General features: G+C 54.0%; 1 protein-coding gene across 2 annotated transcripts in view; it reads left to right on the top strand.

Moving 5' to 3' along the window:
* The window catches only part of WHRN (whirlin), an 86,251-nt gene that overhangs the window by 59,448 nt on the left and 10,515 nt on the right, over positions 1–16,288 (top strand). Inside the window, exons 4-8 of one of the 2 annotated variants that reach the window (XM_065947448.1) lie at positions 2,831–3,033; positions 4,145–4,181; positions 5,277–5,489; positions 6,507–6,716; positions 9,762–9,794. In XM_065947448.1, the coding sequence (XP_065803520.1) occupies positions 2,831–3,033; positions 4,145–4,181; positions 5,277–5,489; positions 6,507–6,716; positions 9,762–9,794 (696 nt within the window). The remainder of the gene's footprint in view (positions 1–2,830; positions 3,034–4,144; positions 4,182–5,276; positions 5,490–6,506; positions 6,717–9,761; positions 9,795–16,288) is intronic. The other variant, XM_065947449.1, reaches the window with a different exon arrangement.

The raw sequence follows: 16,288 nt of genomic DNA, 5'->3' as shown, positions 1-16,288 counted from the left end.
TGGAGAGCTCAAAGATATGGAAAGAGAGAGAAAATTGTGGATATTGCTGGTGGCATTGAAAAGCAATGCTGATGACCGATGACGCTGATGACTATAGAAATATGGAGGGCAATCCTGGGCTAGGATTCCCTTTTTATATGCAAGAAAACTAAGGGACAAAAGTTAAATGGATTTTTGCCCCCGGTTCTTAACAACAGTGGAAAATGTGCTCCTACATGTAATTTGGGAAGTGATTTCCTGAGAAAAATTTAAATAGGCCTCTAATAATAAGCTGATGTAACCCAGACTCCTCTCGAACCTGACCTACAGTTTTACTTTTTTTTTCTGCCTTCATGGGAGGTAATAGATCTTCTGAGGTTTTGCTCTAGATTTATTCCCAAGAAGCAGGACTGAAATAGCGTGAAATAAAACCCAAAACAATGAATTTTGAAACCAGGCCACTATTTGAAAGCTTTTTTTTTTCTCTCTCCTAAAGTAACAGAAAAATACCTTAATAAAATGAATGTGTTCTTTTAATCAATTTAAAACAAAGTTTATTGGGGGATTTGCTTGAGTTCATGTGGCCTGAAAGCAGCAAAGCCAGAGTGTCTACCCAAGTCTGATGGTCTTTGAAACCTTCAACCGTAGGGTTATGTTGCCTGCAGGGTTGTAGGGGTTATTGAGGTTTTTAATCCGGGAGGAATACACAAAAGCAAAAAGCTGAGGGAACGTTAACCTGGGCCCAGCTCTGGGGCCAGTTTAGAAGTTAATGCAGGCAGGAGAACGCCAGCCCAGGACCCCAGGAGTGAGCAGGTGGGGACGCAGGTTAGGGAGCCGATGGAGGGGGAGGAAGGTGAGACTCCCTGGAGAGAGAGAGTGAGTGTGTGTGTGTGTGTGTGTGTGTGTGTGTGTTAGTTGCTCAGTCATGTCCGTTTCTTTGCAATCCCATGAACTGTAGCTTGCCGATGTTCTCAGTCCATGGAATTCTCCAGGCAAGAATACTGGAGTGGGTTGCCATTGAGGATCTTCCCATCCCAGGGATCAAACCTGGGTCTCCAGCATCCGGGGGACAAAGGCAGAGTTGATGATGAGGGTGGATTTTCAGAGCTGGTTGCTACAGGCAGGGCTAGGGAGGAACAGCAGGATGGGGGCTTTGAGTACGCTGGATTTGAAACCAGACAGCAGCCCTAACCAGGCAGCGTTAGGACCTTGGAGCCTGACTTGGGTTTACACTCCCGCTGTCCTCTTCACTAGCCTCTGTAGCCACAAACTGTTTACTTAACCTCTCTGAGTCTCCATCTTTTCTCCGGTCAGATGCAGAGCAAACGATCCCTACTTGGCAGAATGCGGAGGATATTAAATAGGGAAAACTAAAGGGACAAACAAGGTGCTTGGCAGACAGTCAGCATCTGGTCAGAAGTGGCTTGAAATTCGGGGCTCCAGGCTGGTGTCATGTGTTGGGCCCCCCTGAGCTGTAGCAGAAATGGTCCTGGAGCTGGGACTGGGCGGGGGGGAACTGGTGTCTGACTCTTCATTCATTGGATTAATTTTTATTGAATTCCCACTATGTGCTGGGCCTTGGAGACAAGGTGTGGAGAGGCTGGAGGGAAAACTCACTCATAGCCCGAGGTGGAGCCCGCTGAGCAGCCGAGAGCGGGAAGCACTCTGTCTTTCTTGGCTCCATGTCCCAGTGCAGAGCCTGGCACACAGGAGGTGTGCGGGAAATGTTGGATGGGATCGTGGGGGCGAAGATGCCATGGGCCTTCTCTGAACACATCAACACTGGAGCAGAGGGGAGACAGAAAGACTGAATTTATAACCACTTTCTATTCTGGAAACTCTCTGGTTGCAGGTGAGAGGTTAAAGAAAAGACAGGAAACTGGGGACCAGGGTTTTGGTTCTTGGGCTCATCACCACATCTTCTTTTCCTCTCTTTTTCTTCCAAATCCGTGTTTGGCTCACCTTTTCCAAATCTTGCTTTAAAAAGTGCTGGAAAACACCCCTAGGGGTGACCATGTGCCATCAGCATACAGGGATGCCAGGAAGAAGGAAGAGGGGCCAGAAATAATTGGTGTTACAGGGCTGCCCTTCAAGACCACAGTGGGCTGTGACCCTGGGCAGCCCCCTCTGGTCACCCATCAGTGAATGTAGAAAAAGCACCAAACCCTCTGAGTTTAAAAGTACCCCAGCTGACCCTGCAGCAGCTTCCTGGGCAACCCCTTCTGGTCTTGTGACATATTTATGTTTATTGGAAGGCTAGTTTTTTCTTCTTCTATTTTTTCATCCTTTCATTAAAAAATACGTTCTTCCATTACCAAGTAAAATCACCTTCTTGTCCTGAAAATCCAAGCAATATATTATTCCTTTATCAGTAGGCTAGTTTTCTCATTTATTGATAGTGATGTTTACACTAAGGCAATGTAAGAATACATGCTTAAGGTAACAAACTTAATGATGTAGAAGTATACCAGGAAAATTAATGGAACAGTGCCTTCACATCTCATCTTTCCCCCAATTTCACCTGCATCCAGGCCTCTGAAATGGCTTTTGTTTTCTAGATGAGGAGACCCTCGGGAACTTCACAGACCCCCCCTCAAAGCCCTTGTTCGGTTGAGGGAGGTGGCCCTTTCTAGTGACAGGGTCATGGGCTGAGGATCCGGATTGGATGGTTGGTTCTGCCATTGATTTGCTGTGTGACCCTCAGGCATTCACATAAGCTCTCTGAGCCTCAGTGACCTCCTTCCTAGGCTACCCAGGAGGAAAATTGGGATCTGGACTCTGAAGAGCCCCTGACATGAGTCGGCGTCCTGCAGACAGCCCAGGTGACTGTGTTGTGTGGTGGTCTTGGCAGGTCGGGGACCAGATTCTGGAGGTGAATGGGCGGAGCTTTCTCAACATCCTGCACGACGAGGCGGTCAGGCTGCTCAAGTCATCCCAGCATCTCATCCTGACCGTGAAGGACGTCGGGCGGCTGCCCCATGCCCGCACCACCGTGGACGAGACCAAGTGGATCGCCAGTTCCCGGATCGGGGACGCTGCCGCCAGCTGCTCAGGGTGCGGCCGAGCTGCTCTCTCATCTGAGCCCCAGGACCCCCAGGGCCCCCAGGGCCGTTCCTGAAAGCCAGTGACAGCCCCTTCCATCCCTGCACCATGCTCTGTGCCCCGATCTGTGAAGACTGCCCCGGTTCCCTGAGCCTGAAGTCCCACCCCAGGGTCCCTCCCGTGTGCGGGGCCTGACCATGGGCACATCCCCTTTGCTCTTCTGGCCTCAGTTTTCCTTGGAAAGCTGAGCCGCAGCATCCAGTCCTCTCGCTCTGTACTTGCCGTTTAGCAAATCTCGTAACTTCCTTTTTGGCCCTTAGTTGCTTTGTCTGAAAAGTGGGACTCCTAACTGCAGCCCCCATTCCAGATGTGTGAAAGAGGATCCCACGAGTGACTTGCATGAAAGGGTCTTGGGAGTCATAACGTGAGATATAGTTGCCAGGTGGCTGCATAGCTCCTAATAATGTGTCACCTTTGGATTTCCATTTGAAGACTCAAACCAGCCGGTGGCCCCCAAGCCGAACACACCCAGAGCATCTATTTCTCCCTTTCTTCATCCCCTCCTTCCTCTCTTCCTTTCACCTTCCCCGTACAGTAATTTTAAAAAATTAGTTACCAGCATTTAAAAAGACATCAGGTTTCCCATGGGTGGGGGGGACGGGACGCCTGGATTTTTGGCTGCTTCTTGAAAATCAGGGATTCTGGAAGCTTGAGACCACATTTATTTTTAATGGAAACAGACTGGAAGACAGCTGTACCTGCAAGTTGTTTCTTAACATCTCCCGTTGACCCTGTCCTCACCTTCCCTAGACTGGCCTGACCCCGAGGCCACATGGCAGTTATTATTTAGTCCCTTGTCTGCGTGTTACCTGACTTGGCCCTATAGGGCATGAAACAGCTCAGCAGACCACCTTGCCTGGTTTTAGAAATGCCATCCACATGGTTGGGCAGGAGTTCAGAAACCGCCCATCTGTCCCCGGCCTGATATTCCCTGGAGTGGCCCCAGTGAGCGCAACCCGTGGTTCTCCCAAAACTCCCTTCCTCTCGCTGCAAAGCAGCCATTCCCTGGCCCATGACTGAACTGCTCAGACATCAGGCTGAACCTGCTTCTCTTTCTTCATAGGTTTCCCGGGGATCTCACAGCAGAAGGGACCAACAAGGTAGGCTGCTCTCTGTCTGCGGGTATCTTTGGCTTCTTCACTGGTTCCCGAGTGGGGAGCTCTGGGCCCAGCAGGGTGGGCAGCCCACACACGTGGGAAGGTTCCAGGCCACCAGGTTCCAGCCACCACCCTGGACCCCAGAGTTAGCGGCACGAACAGCACAAATCAGGTCCCCACCCTGGTGGGGGTTACACCCAATAAAGGAGACACACATCAAAGCATGCGTATCTCATGCTGCATGCGTATCTCATCATCAAAGATGTTCAGTGCCTTCCAGGAAAGGTGCCAGGTCTTAGGAGAGAGAATGGCAGATGTTTAGGTGCGGGGAGGGCGGAGGGAGAGGGCGAAGGCTCTGTAAGGTGGCAACACAGTGTCTGGGCTGTAAGTTGAACATGAAGTGAAGGTTAGTGAGATCAGAGTCTGGGCAGGAGCTGGAGGGGAGGATGCAGTCAGAAGGCACAGCCCGTGCCAGGGTCCTGGGGCAGGCGCCACGCGTGGCTTGTGGGTGGGATCAACAGATCCCACAGGACTTAGTGAGCCGTGGAAGAGGTTTGTCTGCTAAGCTGAAACGATGGGGTGCCATTGAAGGGCTTCACCAGGGGGGCAACATGAGATCTGTGCTTTCATGAGGTCAATTCAGCAGCTCTCTAGGCGACAGGGAGAGGCAGAGGGGACAAGCAGGGAGACCGGGTGGCCTTTTAGACATGGTTGATGGTGGTGGAGGCCATCCTGGGAGGTGTAGGGTGTGTGCAGGTCTGAGCCACGTTTCAGAAATAACATTACTATTATCCCCAATGTACTCAGAGAGGAGAGACGGCAACCTAACCAGTAAAATGGGAACCGTAATAATACTGCTTGACCCTGAATGGTCACGGGGCTCTGATGCGACAACACGTGTGAAAGTGCCATGTGAGCCAGAAAAGCACTTTGCAGCTGCAGGAGACCCAGTGCCCTGAGAACATCCAGGAACACCTGCGGCTTTACCCGTGGGCGGAGACCTCAGAGGGACCCACCCTACCCGTCTGCAGGGTGGTAGCTGGCTCGGCTTCCCGAGCAGACCTGCGCCCCCGGGGCCTCTGTCTCACTGTCTTTCAGCTGGGGTTTTACAAGGGGCCAGCCGGCTCCCAGGTGACCCTGAGCAGCCTGGGGAACCAGACGCGGGTGCTGCTGGAGGAGCAGGCGCGGCACCTGCTGACCGAGCAGGAGCGTGCCACCCTGGCCTATTACCTGGAGGAGTACCGCGGCGGCAGCGTGTCCGTGGAGGCCCTAGTCATGGCCCTGTTCGAGCTGCTCAACACCCATGCCAAGGTGACCCGCGCCTCCTTGGGCAAGGCGGGGCTGGAGGGGCCTGGCTTCAGCTCCCGGGGGTTCTGCATCCTTCCCTGCCTCCCTCTGAACCCCACTCCTTTACTGAGAACCCACAAAGAGTCAGACCCAAACTGAAGCCTGGGCAGAGACTGGTGACCGAGACAGCCCCCACCCCCACCCCTGAACCCCTCAGACTCTCAAGGGAATAGTCCACGTTCCTTGTACTTGGGGTCCCAATGTAGCAGCTTTTTATGCTGGGTGTGCATTTAGAATCGTCTGGATAGCTCTTAAAAAGCAATTCCCCGGGCCACACCCCAGGCTGGCTAACTCCACATGTTTCACAAGCCCCCAAGTGACCAAACCGTGCTACCCTCTTTGAGAACGCTGCTCTAGTGGAAAAGCCTGTTTGAGGTTCAAAAGCTGCACCAAGGAAGAAATGACTAAATCCACTGGGAGTGGTTACCTTTGGGAAGACCTAACAGAGAGAAGTCAGTTTGGAGAGAAGGAGGGGGAAGGGACAGCCAAAGGCTTTCTGTTCAGGGACTTGGAGCCGGATGTGAAGGGTGAGATGTTAGGGAAGAAGAAGTGAGCGGGGAGCAGGGGTTGATGATGCTGGTCCTGGCATCTAGGTGTTTGATATTTGTCCTAAGACAGTGGGGAGCCTCAGAGGGTTAAGAAGGGGAGGGCAGTGGCCAAGTTTGCACGAAGGTTGTTTGGGGTAGCAGGGGCTTCCCAGGCGGCACTAGTGGTAAAGAACCCACCTGCCAATGCAGGACACCTAAGAGATGTGGGTTCGATCTCTGGGTTGAGAAGCTCCTTTGGAGGAGGGCGTGGCAACCCACTTCAGTGTTCATGCCTGGAGAATCCCATGGACAGAGGAGCCTGCTGGGCCACAGTCCATTGAGTCGGACACGACTGAAGCGACTTAGCACGCACGCCTGCATTTGGGGTGGCAGAGGGCTGTCCCGCCTGCGGGTGGAGCTCCCTGCTGAGTGCCCGGCTTGTCCTGGCCTCCAGTTTTCGCTCCTCTCCGAGGTGAGAGGCACCATCTCCCCCCAAGACCTGGACCGCTTCGACCACCTGGTGCTGAGACGGGAGATCGAGTCCATGAAGGCGCGGCAGCCCCCGGGTCCTGCAGGCGGGGACACCTACTCCACGGTCTCCTACAGCGACACGGGCTCGTCCACAGGCAGCCACGGCACCTCCACCACTGTCAGCTCGGCCAGGGTGAGCAGCCCCTGCCCCATGCCTGACCTCACAGCCAGCAAGGGAGTTAAGACCCATCTGGGTTCGAATCCAGCCCTGGGAGTCTGTGCTGGGACTCGACTCCTGGCCAGCTCAGGGCCTTCCCTTTCAGAGCCTCGGTTTCTTCACCTGTGAAAACCTCCTGACTGCTGGGAGCCTCCTGTGTGCCAGGCATGGGCTCTCGGACACAGTGGATAAGACGGATTGGCCCTGCCTCGGGGGTTCACAGGCTGTGGGATGGGATGCAGTGGGTGGGCTGGGGAAAAAAGGCCAAAAAACGCAGGTAGTGAGACAAATGGGCTTCCTTGGTAGCTCAGATGGTAAAGAATCTCCCTTCAGTGCAGGAGACCCAGGTTCAGTCCCCTGGAGAAGGGAATGGCAACCCACTCCAGTATTCTTGCCTGGAGAGTTCCCTGGACAGAGTAGCCTGCTGGGCTACAGTCCATGGGGTCACAAAGTGTCGGACACGACTGACCGACTAACCCTTTTTCTTGACGAGACAAACAGAACCAGTAGTGGGAGGATCCCATGAGACATCACGCTGGTGGTCTCATTCATGGTAGTGGTCGTGGTGACTGGGATCTTCCCTGAGACACCGCCTCCTGATTCTCTGGAGCCCCAGACCCCAGTCTGACTTTCTCCCAGACTCACCAGCCCCCAGAAAGGCATCTGGACCGCCTCAGGGTGGGGCTCTGCCCCCAGGATGCTCGGAGGCAGACGAACCCTGGGAGGCCTTGGGGAGGAAAGGGCAGAGGAAGTGCTTCATTATCCATCACAGGACACAGCCAGTTACCGAGACTGATGCAGTGGGAAAAGGCGGAGCTGGAGGTCAGGAGAGCCGGCTCGGCTCTGTCCTCTGCTTTCCTGCCGCCTGGTCATTCAGCACCTCTCTCCTGTGGCAGGGGAGGAGGAAGATGAATTCTTTAACCACTATTACTCCCACACACTGAACTGGGAGCTCTCACGGGTGGAATCTCTACTGGACAGTGTCGGTTGTCCTGTTGGAGGAGGAGGAGGTCAGAGGATGCGATGATGTCCACCTGCAGACACAGGTGGTCAGCGGGCACAGGTGTGCTCAGACACCAGGGGACAGCCCTGCAGCATGCCCGCTTTGGGCTTCCGCTCCCAATGTGGCTTTTTTTTTTTTTTTTTTTTAAGCTCTGGGGATCTGAGCTTCTGGGGAAACTTTTATTCCTCTACCTCCTGCCCCTACCATCCTGAGTCACCTTCATCCCCCGAGTCCTCATCCTTCCTGGGGTGGCTAGGAAGCTGTCACCCATTCCTCCAGGCTCTGGATGATGCTGCAGACCTCATCCAGGAGGTCTGTCCCCCACCTGGGGCTGCATGTTTGGCTCTGATGTGGCACACACGGGTGACGAACTGGCTTCAGGCTGCGGAGCCCTGGCCCGAGGGTTCATTTCTCTCTGCGTCCAGCTCCACTGAGATGGGCTTAAGTATGTCCACGTGGGGCTTCAGGAGCCACAAATCACCGCTCTAAAACTTGGGGGGTTGCATACTGTAATTCTGGGATGATCCCTGTAGAATCGGGGATGAGCGATCCAGTGGGTGGGTTGGGGGTGTGTTCTGGCCTGGGAGGTAAGGAGTTTAGGTTTAAGCCCGGCTTCTCTGGGCCTTGGTTTCCTTGTGGGTAGAATGACCTGAGGTCCTTGGTGACTCTGGCCATAGCAGCCCGAGGCCCCAAGGGCAGGACAGGCTGCAGGACTTGGGGGTGTATCCCCAGGAAGGACTCAGAGCAAGGGTTCCAGCCCCAGCTCAGCGCCTAGGTCTCTCCTGTGCCGGGAAGGCACTGTCCCCGGCCATCTGAGGCCCCGCTGTGGCAGTGGACCCGGCCTTGTCAAAGACACCCTCCCTCCAGATTGGAACACCCTGGGAAAGGCACAGCCCAGAAAGGCTACAGGTTGATTTTGAGCAGGGAGTTTGTAGGACAGATGGAATGGGTCTCCCAGCTTCTGAAATGTGAATAACTAAGTCTGAGTAGACTCCGGGAGTTGCGATTCATGGGGTCGCAAAGAGTCGGACACGACTGAGCGACTGAACTGACTGATGAGTCTGAGACCCCCTGGAAGCCAGATGCATCAGGTCAGGACTGACCAAGGTCAGGGCGAGCTCTGGGAGGTGGGTGCTAAGAGCGACGTGAGGCAGGAGAGGCATCGTGCAAAGGCACCCCGCTCCGCAGCGCCTGGCGCTCCCTCCCTGCACTGGGGCAGCAATGCTCCTTTCCCCAGCTTGTCGGGAGAGTAAAGGACGAGTAACCTCCCAGACACGCTGCCCACACCCCGAAGGCAGAGGGAGCCTCTGTTCTTCCCCATGTTTCCCAGCCTGGCTGGGGTAACCACCCTGTATCCGGGGCCTTGCAGGCACTTGAGGTCTTCTGGAAAGCACAGGGCTGACGTTCTGCCACTGCCCCTCCAAATGTCAGCCCGCGCTGGGCACCTTCCACACGCACAGCCCTGGACTCCTGTCCACAGGCGCTGGGGTTCTCTGCTAACACAGGGCCTGGGCTTCCCCGGAATCCAGGTCTTCTCTGATGGAGGCTTCTGAACAAGATACTCCTTCAGGCTCTGCCTTTCAGTCACAGATGTGACCTTGGGCAAGTCACTTCCCTTTGCTTGGCCTCAGTTTTCCCATCTGCCAAGTGGGAATAACGATCCTAGCTTCAACTGCTGGAGACTCCCAGGGTTGCCCCCAGGGGGCATGACCACTTCCTGACGGCCCTTCTCAAGGACAGTATCCTTCCTTGGTTTCCTTCTAGGAAGTAGTTAGAATGAAACCATGCTGACTATCCCTGTGGGGTCTTCCTCATCCCTCCTTTATTCCTGCCCAAAGCAGTCCCCGTGAAGAGAAAAGGAGTTTGGGGGATTTTTGTTTGTTTTGCCTTTGTGTGTGTGTGTGTGTGTGTGTGTGTGTGTGTGTGTGTTTGGGAAGGGGGTTTGCTGTGCCCGCTCCATCCCTTGTGTTTATTTGATGTATTTTTCTTTTTGCCTTTTGCCCACCCTTCCTTCCCAGGAGCGACTGCTGTGGCTCATAGACCTGATGGAGGTACCGTCCTTCTCGCCGAGTGGGGCTGTGGGAATCCTTTAGCTGGGGTGGAAGCAGGGGGCTGTGGCCCTTCCCCTCACCCCTGTGCGCCGACACCCAGCCCCTCGGGGAGACCAGGTTCTTCTTGGCGCTCTCTGTCTCTCCTGTTTGCCGGTCCATCAGGCTTTCCAGGCTCTGCAGTGAGAATGCCCTCAGTTCAAACCCCAGCTCTGCCAGTTCCTTGCTGTGTGACCTCAGGAAATGGCTTCGCCTCTCTGAGCTCAGCTTTCTAAGATGAGGGTGACCGTTCTCTGCTGTGGAACTGTCAAGAGACCTCTTGGCCTTTGCCTGTGCCACACAGTCTGTCTGTCTGGAATGTTCTTTCCACTTCATATGGCGTGGCTATCTCTTGTGTGTGCTTCAGCCCTTAGCTCACATGCCTCCTCTTCCAAGCAGACTTCCCTGATCTTCTCAAGGGGGGTGACTTTGAGTCTCTGGACCCTTCAGCCCCCTGGGCTTCCTGCTATTATGGCTCCTGTGTCATTATAATTTAATAATATGTACCAGCCTGGTCAGTTACCCCCCTTGACCATGGGGTGCTTGAGGGCACAATTGTGTTTGGAGTCACCATTGATTCCCTAATGCTCTGCATAGAGCCTGGTCCATATTAGTAATTTGGGCCTTTCTTAATAATGGTAGCTGGCATATGTCAAGAGTCTCCATGGCACAGTGATAATGCTTTCCAAGTATATCTTCTTTGATCCTCTCGGTAACTAGATGTGGCAAGTACTACCATGATTTCCATTTTACAGAGAAGAAAACTGAGGCTCAGGGAGAAGTGACTTGCTCGAGATTGCTCAGCTAGCGGATGATAGAGTTTGGATTCCAACCCAGGCCTGCTTACCTCTGAGCTGGTGCTGTTAACACTGCACTCTGGTTGTGATTCTTCCCTGAAGGAGCTCAACCAGATCCTTGTTAAGCATCATCTATCTATCAATCTATCGATCCATCTATCTATTTCTACTCTCTTTCTCCTTATCTTCCTTTTGTTCTGCTAGCAAATTTCGATTGAGTGATTGCTACATGCTGTGTACAGTTTCAGGCGCTGGGAATACACTGGTGAACAACAAAGAAATCCTTTCCATTACAGGATTTAGATAGAGCAGGAGTGATAGACTAAACCAGATAAAGAACTGAAATGCACAGTATGTTAAGTGGTGAAAGGTGCTAAGGAGAAAATAGGAAACAGGAAAGGGGCGTGGTCAGGAAGTGACACCCGAGTAGGACCTGGAAGAGGTAAGGAAGCTGGTCCAGCCCACAGCCGGGGGAAGAGCATTTCCAGTAGAGGGAACAGCAGGCGCGACGGCTTTGAGGTGGTGCCCGGAGTGTCTGAGCAAAGTCCGGGAAGCCGTGAGGCTGGAGCAGTGAGGGGAAGGGCAGTGGCGGGTTAGTGCTGCGGACTTGGAACTTGTGTCTGAGTGAGATGGGAGCTGTTGGCAAATCAGAACAGGGGCCGACACGGTCTGACTGGTCAGCCTTAGTTGCACCTAGATGCCACTGGTGGTTGAGAGTGGACGAGTGTGGGTTTGAACCAAAAACAGGTTCATTCCCAGGCAGCTTCTGGGGAGGTTGTGCAGCCCGAGCTGCTAAGACACGTGATAACGGGCTCTGCAGGGGTCAGCTCTTCCTGCTGCCTGGTCAACGCTGGCCTCAGTGTCTCTTGGGAACCCCCTCCCTCCACACACACACAGCAGGTCTCACGCTAGACGCCCCACGCTGCCTGCATGCGGAGCCACAGGACAGACACCTCCTCCTGGAAGCCCCTCTGTGTGGGAATGCAGGGCACTAGACCCACCCTGGAAGTCAGGAGCCCACACCCCTTCCTCTGCCCTGTCCCTACCACGCACCATGCCGGCGCCCTCGGGAAAGCCCCTCACCCACCACCGGCCTGTCTTCCCATCTGTACAACCCAGGCAGGCTCCCAAGCCTCCTTCAACCCTGAGAGTCCTCTCTGTCGAGAGATTCTAGAAAATATTCCAGGGGAAGCACGGCAGGGAATGGCCGCCCTGTGTTCCCACTATTTTCTGTTTCTGAACAAGGGTTGCATCATTCCTCCTAAGGAACCTCTTCCTAAGGGGTCGAAATAACACTCACTTATTCCCTGCTAAGTGCCCGGCCCCAAGCCCACAACACCACCATGTATGAGTGAGCTTTTGCAGCAGAGATGCTGAGTAACAAACAACCCCCACAATCTAGATGGACATCAACCCAAAACATTTCTTGCTCACGTACAAAAATTCTTTCCCCCAGGGAGCACACGTGTTTTTCACATCTCCCTTAAAATGCCCACCCTGTTGCTTTAAACTCTTACTGAGTGCTTTCTTCGGCACACAAAGAGAGCTGGTGGAGTCCACTGGTGGGGTCATCAGCTTTCTCCTGTCTGTGCCGCAAGTGCCAGCCCAGGGCCTGGGACAAGGTGGAGGCCAAGGAAATGTGGAGCAGAAACTGGAATGAAACCTCATTCCCTGGTGACTCAGGATCATCTTCTCCCTTTCCAGCCTGCTGAACGGCTACCTCCTCCGTCATAGGAAACTGTCCTCTGCTCTGGTGCTCAGATGGGCAGGGTGGCGGGCAGCTGGCTCCTGTGACCCAGATGCCCCAGACGGATGCCCCAGTTGGAGCCAGTTCCCATTTAGCCCAGAGTCCCTGGGTCGTGCTGCACGGGTTATCCATCCCAGGTTCAACACGGCTCGTTCTGCAGCCGTTTTCCCTCAAACCAGACACAATCGATCAGAGGAAATCAGATGCAGCCTCCCGCTTCAACAAATTGTGTTTAGTTTCCATTTGTCTAATAGAGAGTCAGCCCTGGGAGTTTTCTGCCGCCTCCAGACAGAATCATCACCCTCCCATAAAGATGTCGGCCAGGAGAGCTTTGTAAAAGAAGAAAGGGCTGCCTGACATTTCTTGAATTCCTCATCTGGTGCAGGCAGGCCTGAGGCAGGCCTGAGGCAGATTCCAGTGCATAGGCTCTGGAATCTCACAAGCCAGGGTTGACTCTCCCAACTGGTAGCTGTGTCACCTTGGGCAGGTGACTTAAACTTTTGAAGCCTCAGTTTCTGCATCTGTACAATGGGCTAATAAGACCAGCCATCTGTGGGTTGCTGTGGAGAGCAAGTGAGATCCAGGGTGGGTTTACAGGTATGGAATACTCGGGAGTCGGTTCTATTGATACTCTAAAGGCCAGCAGGGACTTCCCTAGTGGTCCAGGGGCTAAGACTCCAAGCTCCCAATGCAGCAGTCATGGGTTTGACTCCTGGTCAGGGAACTAGATCCCACATTGCTGCAACTAAGAGTTTGCATACTGCAAGTCAAGATCCCACATGCCTCAACTAAGACCCAGTTCAGCGAAAGAAAAGAAGGAAGGAAATTAAGGCTGGCAAAGGGCACTGCAGAGGACTGCAGAGGAAAAGGGGTTGAGAGGCCAAGGCCAGCGTTGCGCCCACGGGGTAGATGTCATTGAGGTCGGGGTGCAGTGGAACTTGCCGTGCCGAGGGCCTTAACCAGAGCCCTTTTCCTCCTGGATTTGCCCTCCAGGCCCCTCATATGTCTAGAAAGGGGCTCTCCAGCCTTGTCAAAGGATGCTTGAGGTGGGGTTGCTGCCTCTTAAGGCCATGTGCAATCAGGCCAGAAGGGGGTGCAGGCGTGGCTGTCAGCACTCGGTAGCGCCAGCCTCTTCCCCTTGGCCTCTATGCCTTCCTGCTCATCCGGGGCCAGAGGAGGATGGGCAAGCTCCAGCCTGTTTTGGGTGCCTCCTGCTGCAGAGATCCCTGACTGTCAAAGCACCTCTTTCCATAAAGAGGGAGCAAGTGATGAGAGGCTGACATCCCACCTACTGCATCGGCCTCTGGTCCGGCCTGGTTGGGTTAGCTCCTCTGCTGGGCAGGCCCCGCCCTAGTGGGGGAGCAGGAGGGAGCCCATCGATGGAGCCCAGTCGCTCTGTTGCTCCTTATCTGTATGATATCAACTTTAAAAATATTCACAGCCTAGATGTTGAGAGTTGTGTTTTATTTGATGGACAAAACTGAGGACATAACATCTCAGAAAACTCAAGCGGCTGCTCCAAAGAGGCAAGGGTCAGAGAAGCCAGGATATATAGGAGTTTTTGCAACAAAAATCAGGTAGTCAGACCCTCAAGAGATTACTGTTCGTTAAAGAAAACCAGATATTTCCAGGAATTTGATGCTTTTCTGCACATGGGAAGATGCAAGAGTCTGGGCTTACTGAAATCATTCCTTTGATATGCACCTCAGCTGTCTGGGGCCAGTATCCTGTATTTTCTCACGCTGAGTTCCCTCGGGGCTCACAGCTCTAATGTGATGGCTTGATGGCTACAGCATCCTGTGTTCACTGCTATGGCAGCAATGTTTTCATTCACACAGATACGCTGTCTGTAGCCCTTATCCAAGGAAGCTGCCCCGGGCACAGACAGGGACACGGTGAGGCTGGAATTAGTCTTTTCCCTTGAGTAGACCATCCCATTCCCTTCTGAGAGGCCTCAGCAATGCCCCTTACCTCCCCAGAGCCATGGATTCACCAAAGGGTGTTAGTAACCCTCAGAGTGGGTGCAGCTTTGCCTCAGCTGTGTCTGAAATAAGGACCCTTCCTCCAAGCCGGTGCATTGAGGAGCATCCTCCCCTCTGTGTGGGGACTGGGGGTGCTGGGAGCTGCTTCCAGAAAATAGAACAAAGTCCATGGAGGTCAGAGCCTACTGAAACATGGCCAGTCCCTGCTCCCCTCGGAGCCGATTGTTTTCCTAGCTACCACCTAGGAGTGCTAGACTAAACACTGATTTAGGACTGGTGGGTGAGTGGTTCACCTTTTCTGTGCCATGGACCCCTCTGGCAGGCTGGCAAAGCCCTGGGGACCTTTCTCAGAGTAACAGTTTTAAATGTTTAAAAAGAAAACATGTAGAATGACAAAGGAAACATCATAAAATGCTGTTTTCAAAGATGGGAAGAAATATTGAAAGGTGTGCTTTCTTCTTAGCACGCCCCATAACAAGGTCTGATGGCAGGTCCGTAACAGCTGCAATTATGAGTCCGTGATGAGCATAAATGGGACTTTGCGGCATCTGCAATGTGATACGAAAGAGCTGTGACAGTGTCCCAGGCGCTGCTGATTCCACAAGGCTGTGTTGCCTCCACTCATAATGGAAGAAGATGCTACATTTCAGTTAGAGGTTAATGAAAATAAAGGATGCAGGGTTTTCCCCCAGCCAAGTTCGCTGGCCTCTGACTCCTTCCTGAAGCCCTGCTTTCCAATGCCTGTCCTGAGCACTCTTCTGGCCCTGACCTGGAGACTGGCTCATGCCCTCTGTCCGCTGGATGACGTCCTTTTGCTAAGAGCGCTGGGAGGGAGGTGGAAAGGGGGAGAAGGAAGCATGGGCTGTGCAGGGATGAGGGACCTCCTCGTCTCAGCAGACTTTGTGCACTGGCTGCCCTGGGGTCTTTCTGCTTCTGTGCTTCGGTGGCTGAACATGGTAGCAACAGTGGGCCCGCTGCTCAAAGACCCCGTGCTAATTCCACGGCCTCAGCCTGGTCGGTGAGTGCGGGCTCCCAGCCCTCTGTGAGTGCAGGGATCGTTCCTCTGCCTGTCCTGCCTTCTGCCCTCCCGTCCAGCATCCAGACTTCCACCCCAGCCTGTACTCAGAGAGGTTGGGGGCTGCTCGATTGATCAGTCTCCACCAGCACGGCCAGCACCCCAGCGTCCGCCCCTCGATCCTTTTGGATCCCCAGACCTGTCCCCTTCACTCTGGGCAGCACCCCCCCTGCCCCCCAAGAATGCCAGGACTCTCCAGCTCCCCTGGCTGCAGTCACTCCTGCCCCCCCACTGCCCACACCGTGGCTGGGCTGACAAGCTCCTCTTCTCCAGCTCCGGCAGGGCCACCACCTCTGGCTTTTCCTCCTCTTCCTCCCCTTGTCTTCCTCTTCTTGTTTTTTTCTCCCCGGTCTCCTCCCTTCTCTTGTCCCCTCCGATGCTCACTTCCCCTTCTCTAGTCTCTCCCCCACGGCCCTCTTCCGCTCAGCAGCCCCCTGCTGCGACTTTCCAGAAGCCTCTATGACTCCCTGCCTCAGTTTTCCGGAGACAGAGAGAGGAGGGCACTCTCTGCCTTGGGCCTCCGGTGCATTTGGCAGGGTTTGGGGGGCAGAGGTGTGGGGGAGCCTGTTGTCCAGACTTCAGAGTAAAGAAGCCAGGAGAACAAAGAGCTGAAAATATCACCTTTATGTAAGAGCCCTCCCCTTGTAATGAGGGGGGGCGGGTAGCAGAGCCCGGAAAAATGGGCTGAGGGGGGGAGGGGAGAAAGAAGGGAGGAGGATGGGGAGCAGAGAGCCTCCTTCTGCTGGGGTGGTGCCGGGGCCACCCAAGGCCTTTTGGGTCTCCATTTCCAGAACCATGAGTCCATCTGGCAGAGGCCAGCTCGGGTGATGGCCCCTTATGATTTCATTCCATTTTCG

Source organism: Muntiacus reevesi, chromosome 10, assembly GCF_963930625.1.
Source record: "Muntiacus reevesi chromosome 10, mMunRee1.1, whole genome shotgun sequence".
In the NCBI taxonomy this organism is placed as follows: domain Eukaryota; kingdom Metazoa; phylum Chordata; class Mammalia; order Artiodactyla; family Cervidae; genus Muntiacus; species Muntiacus reevesi.
Note: the sequence above shows the minus strand (reverse complement) of the source record. Positions and strands in the feature narration are given on the sequence as shown.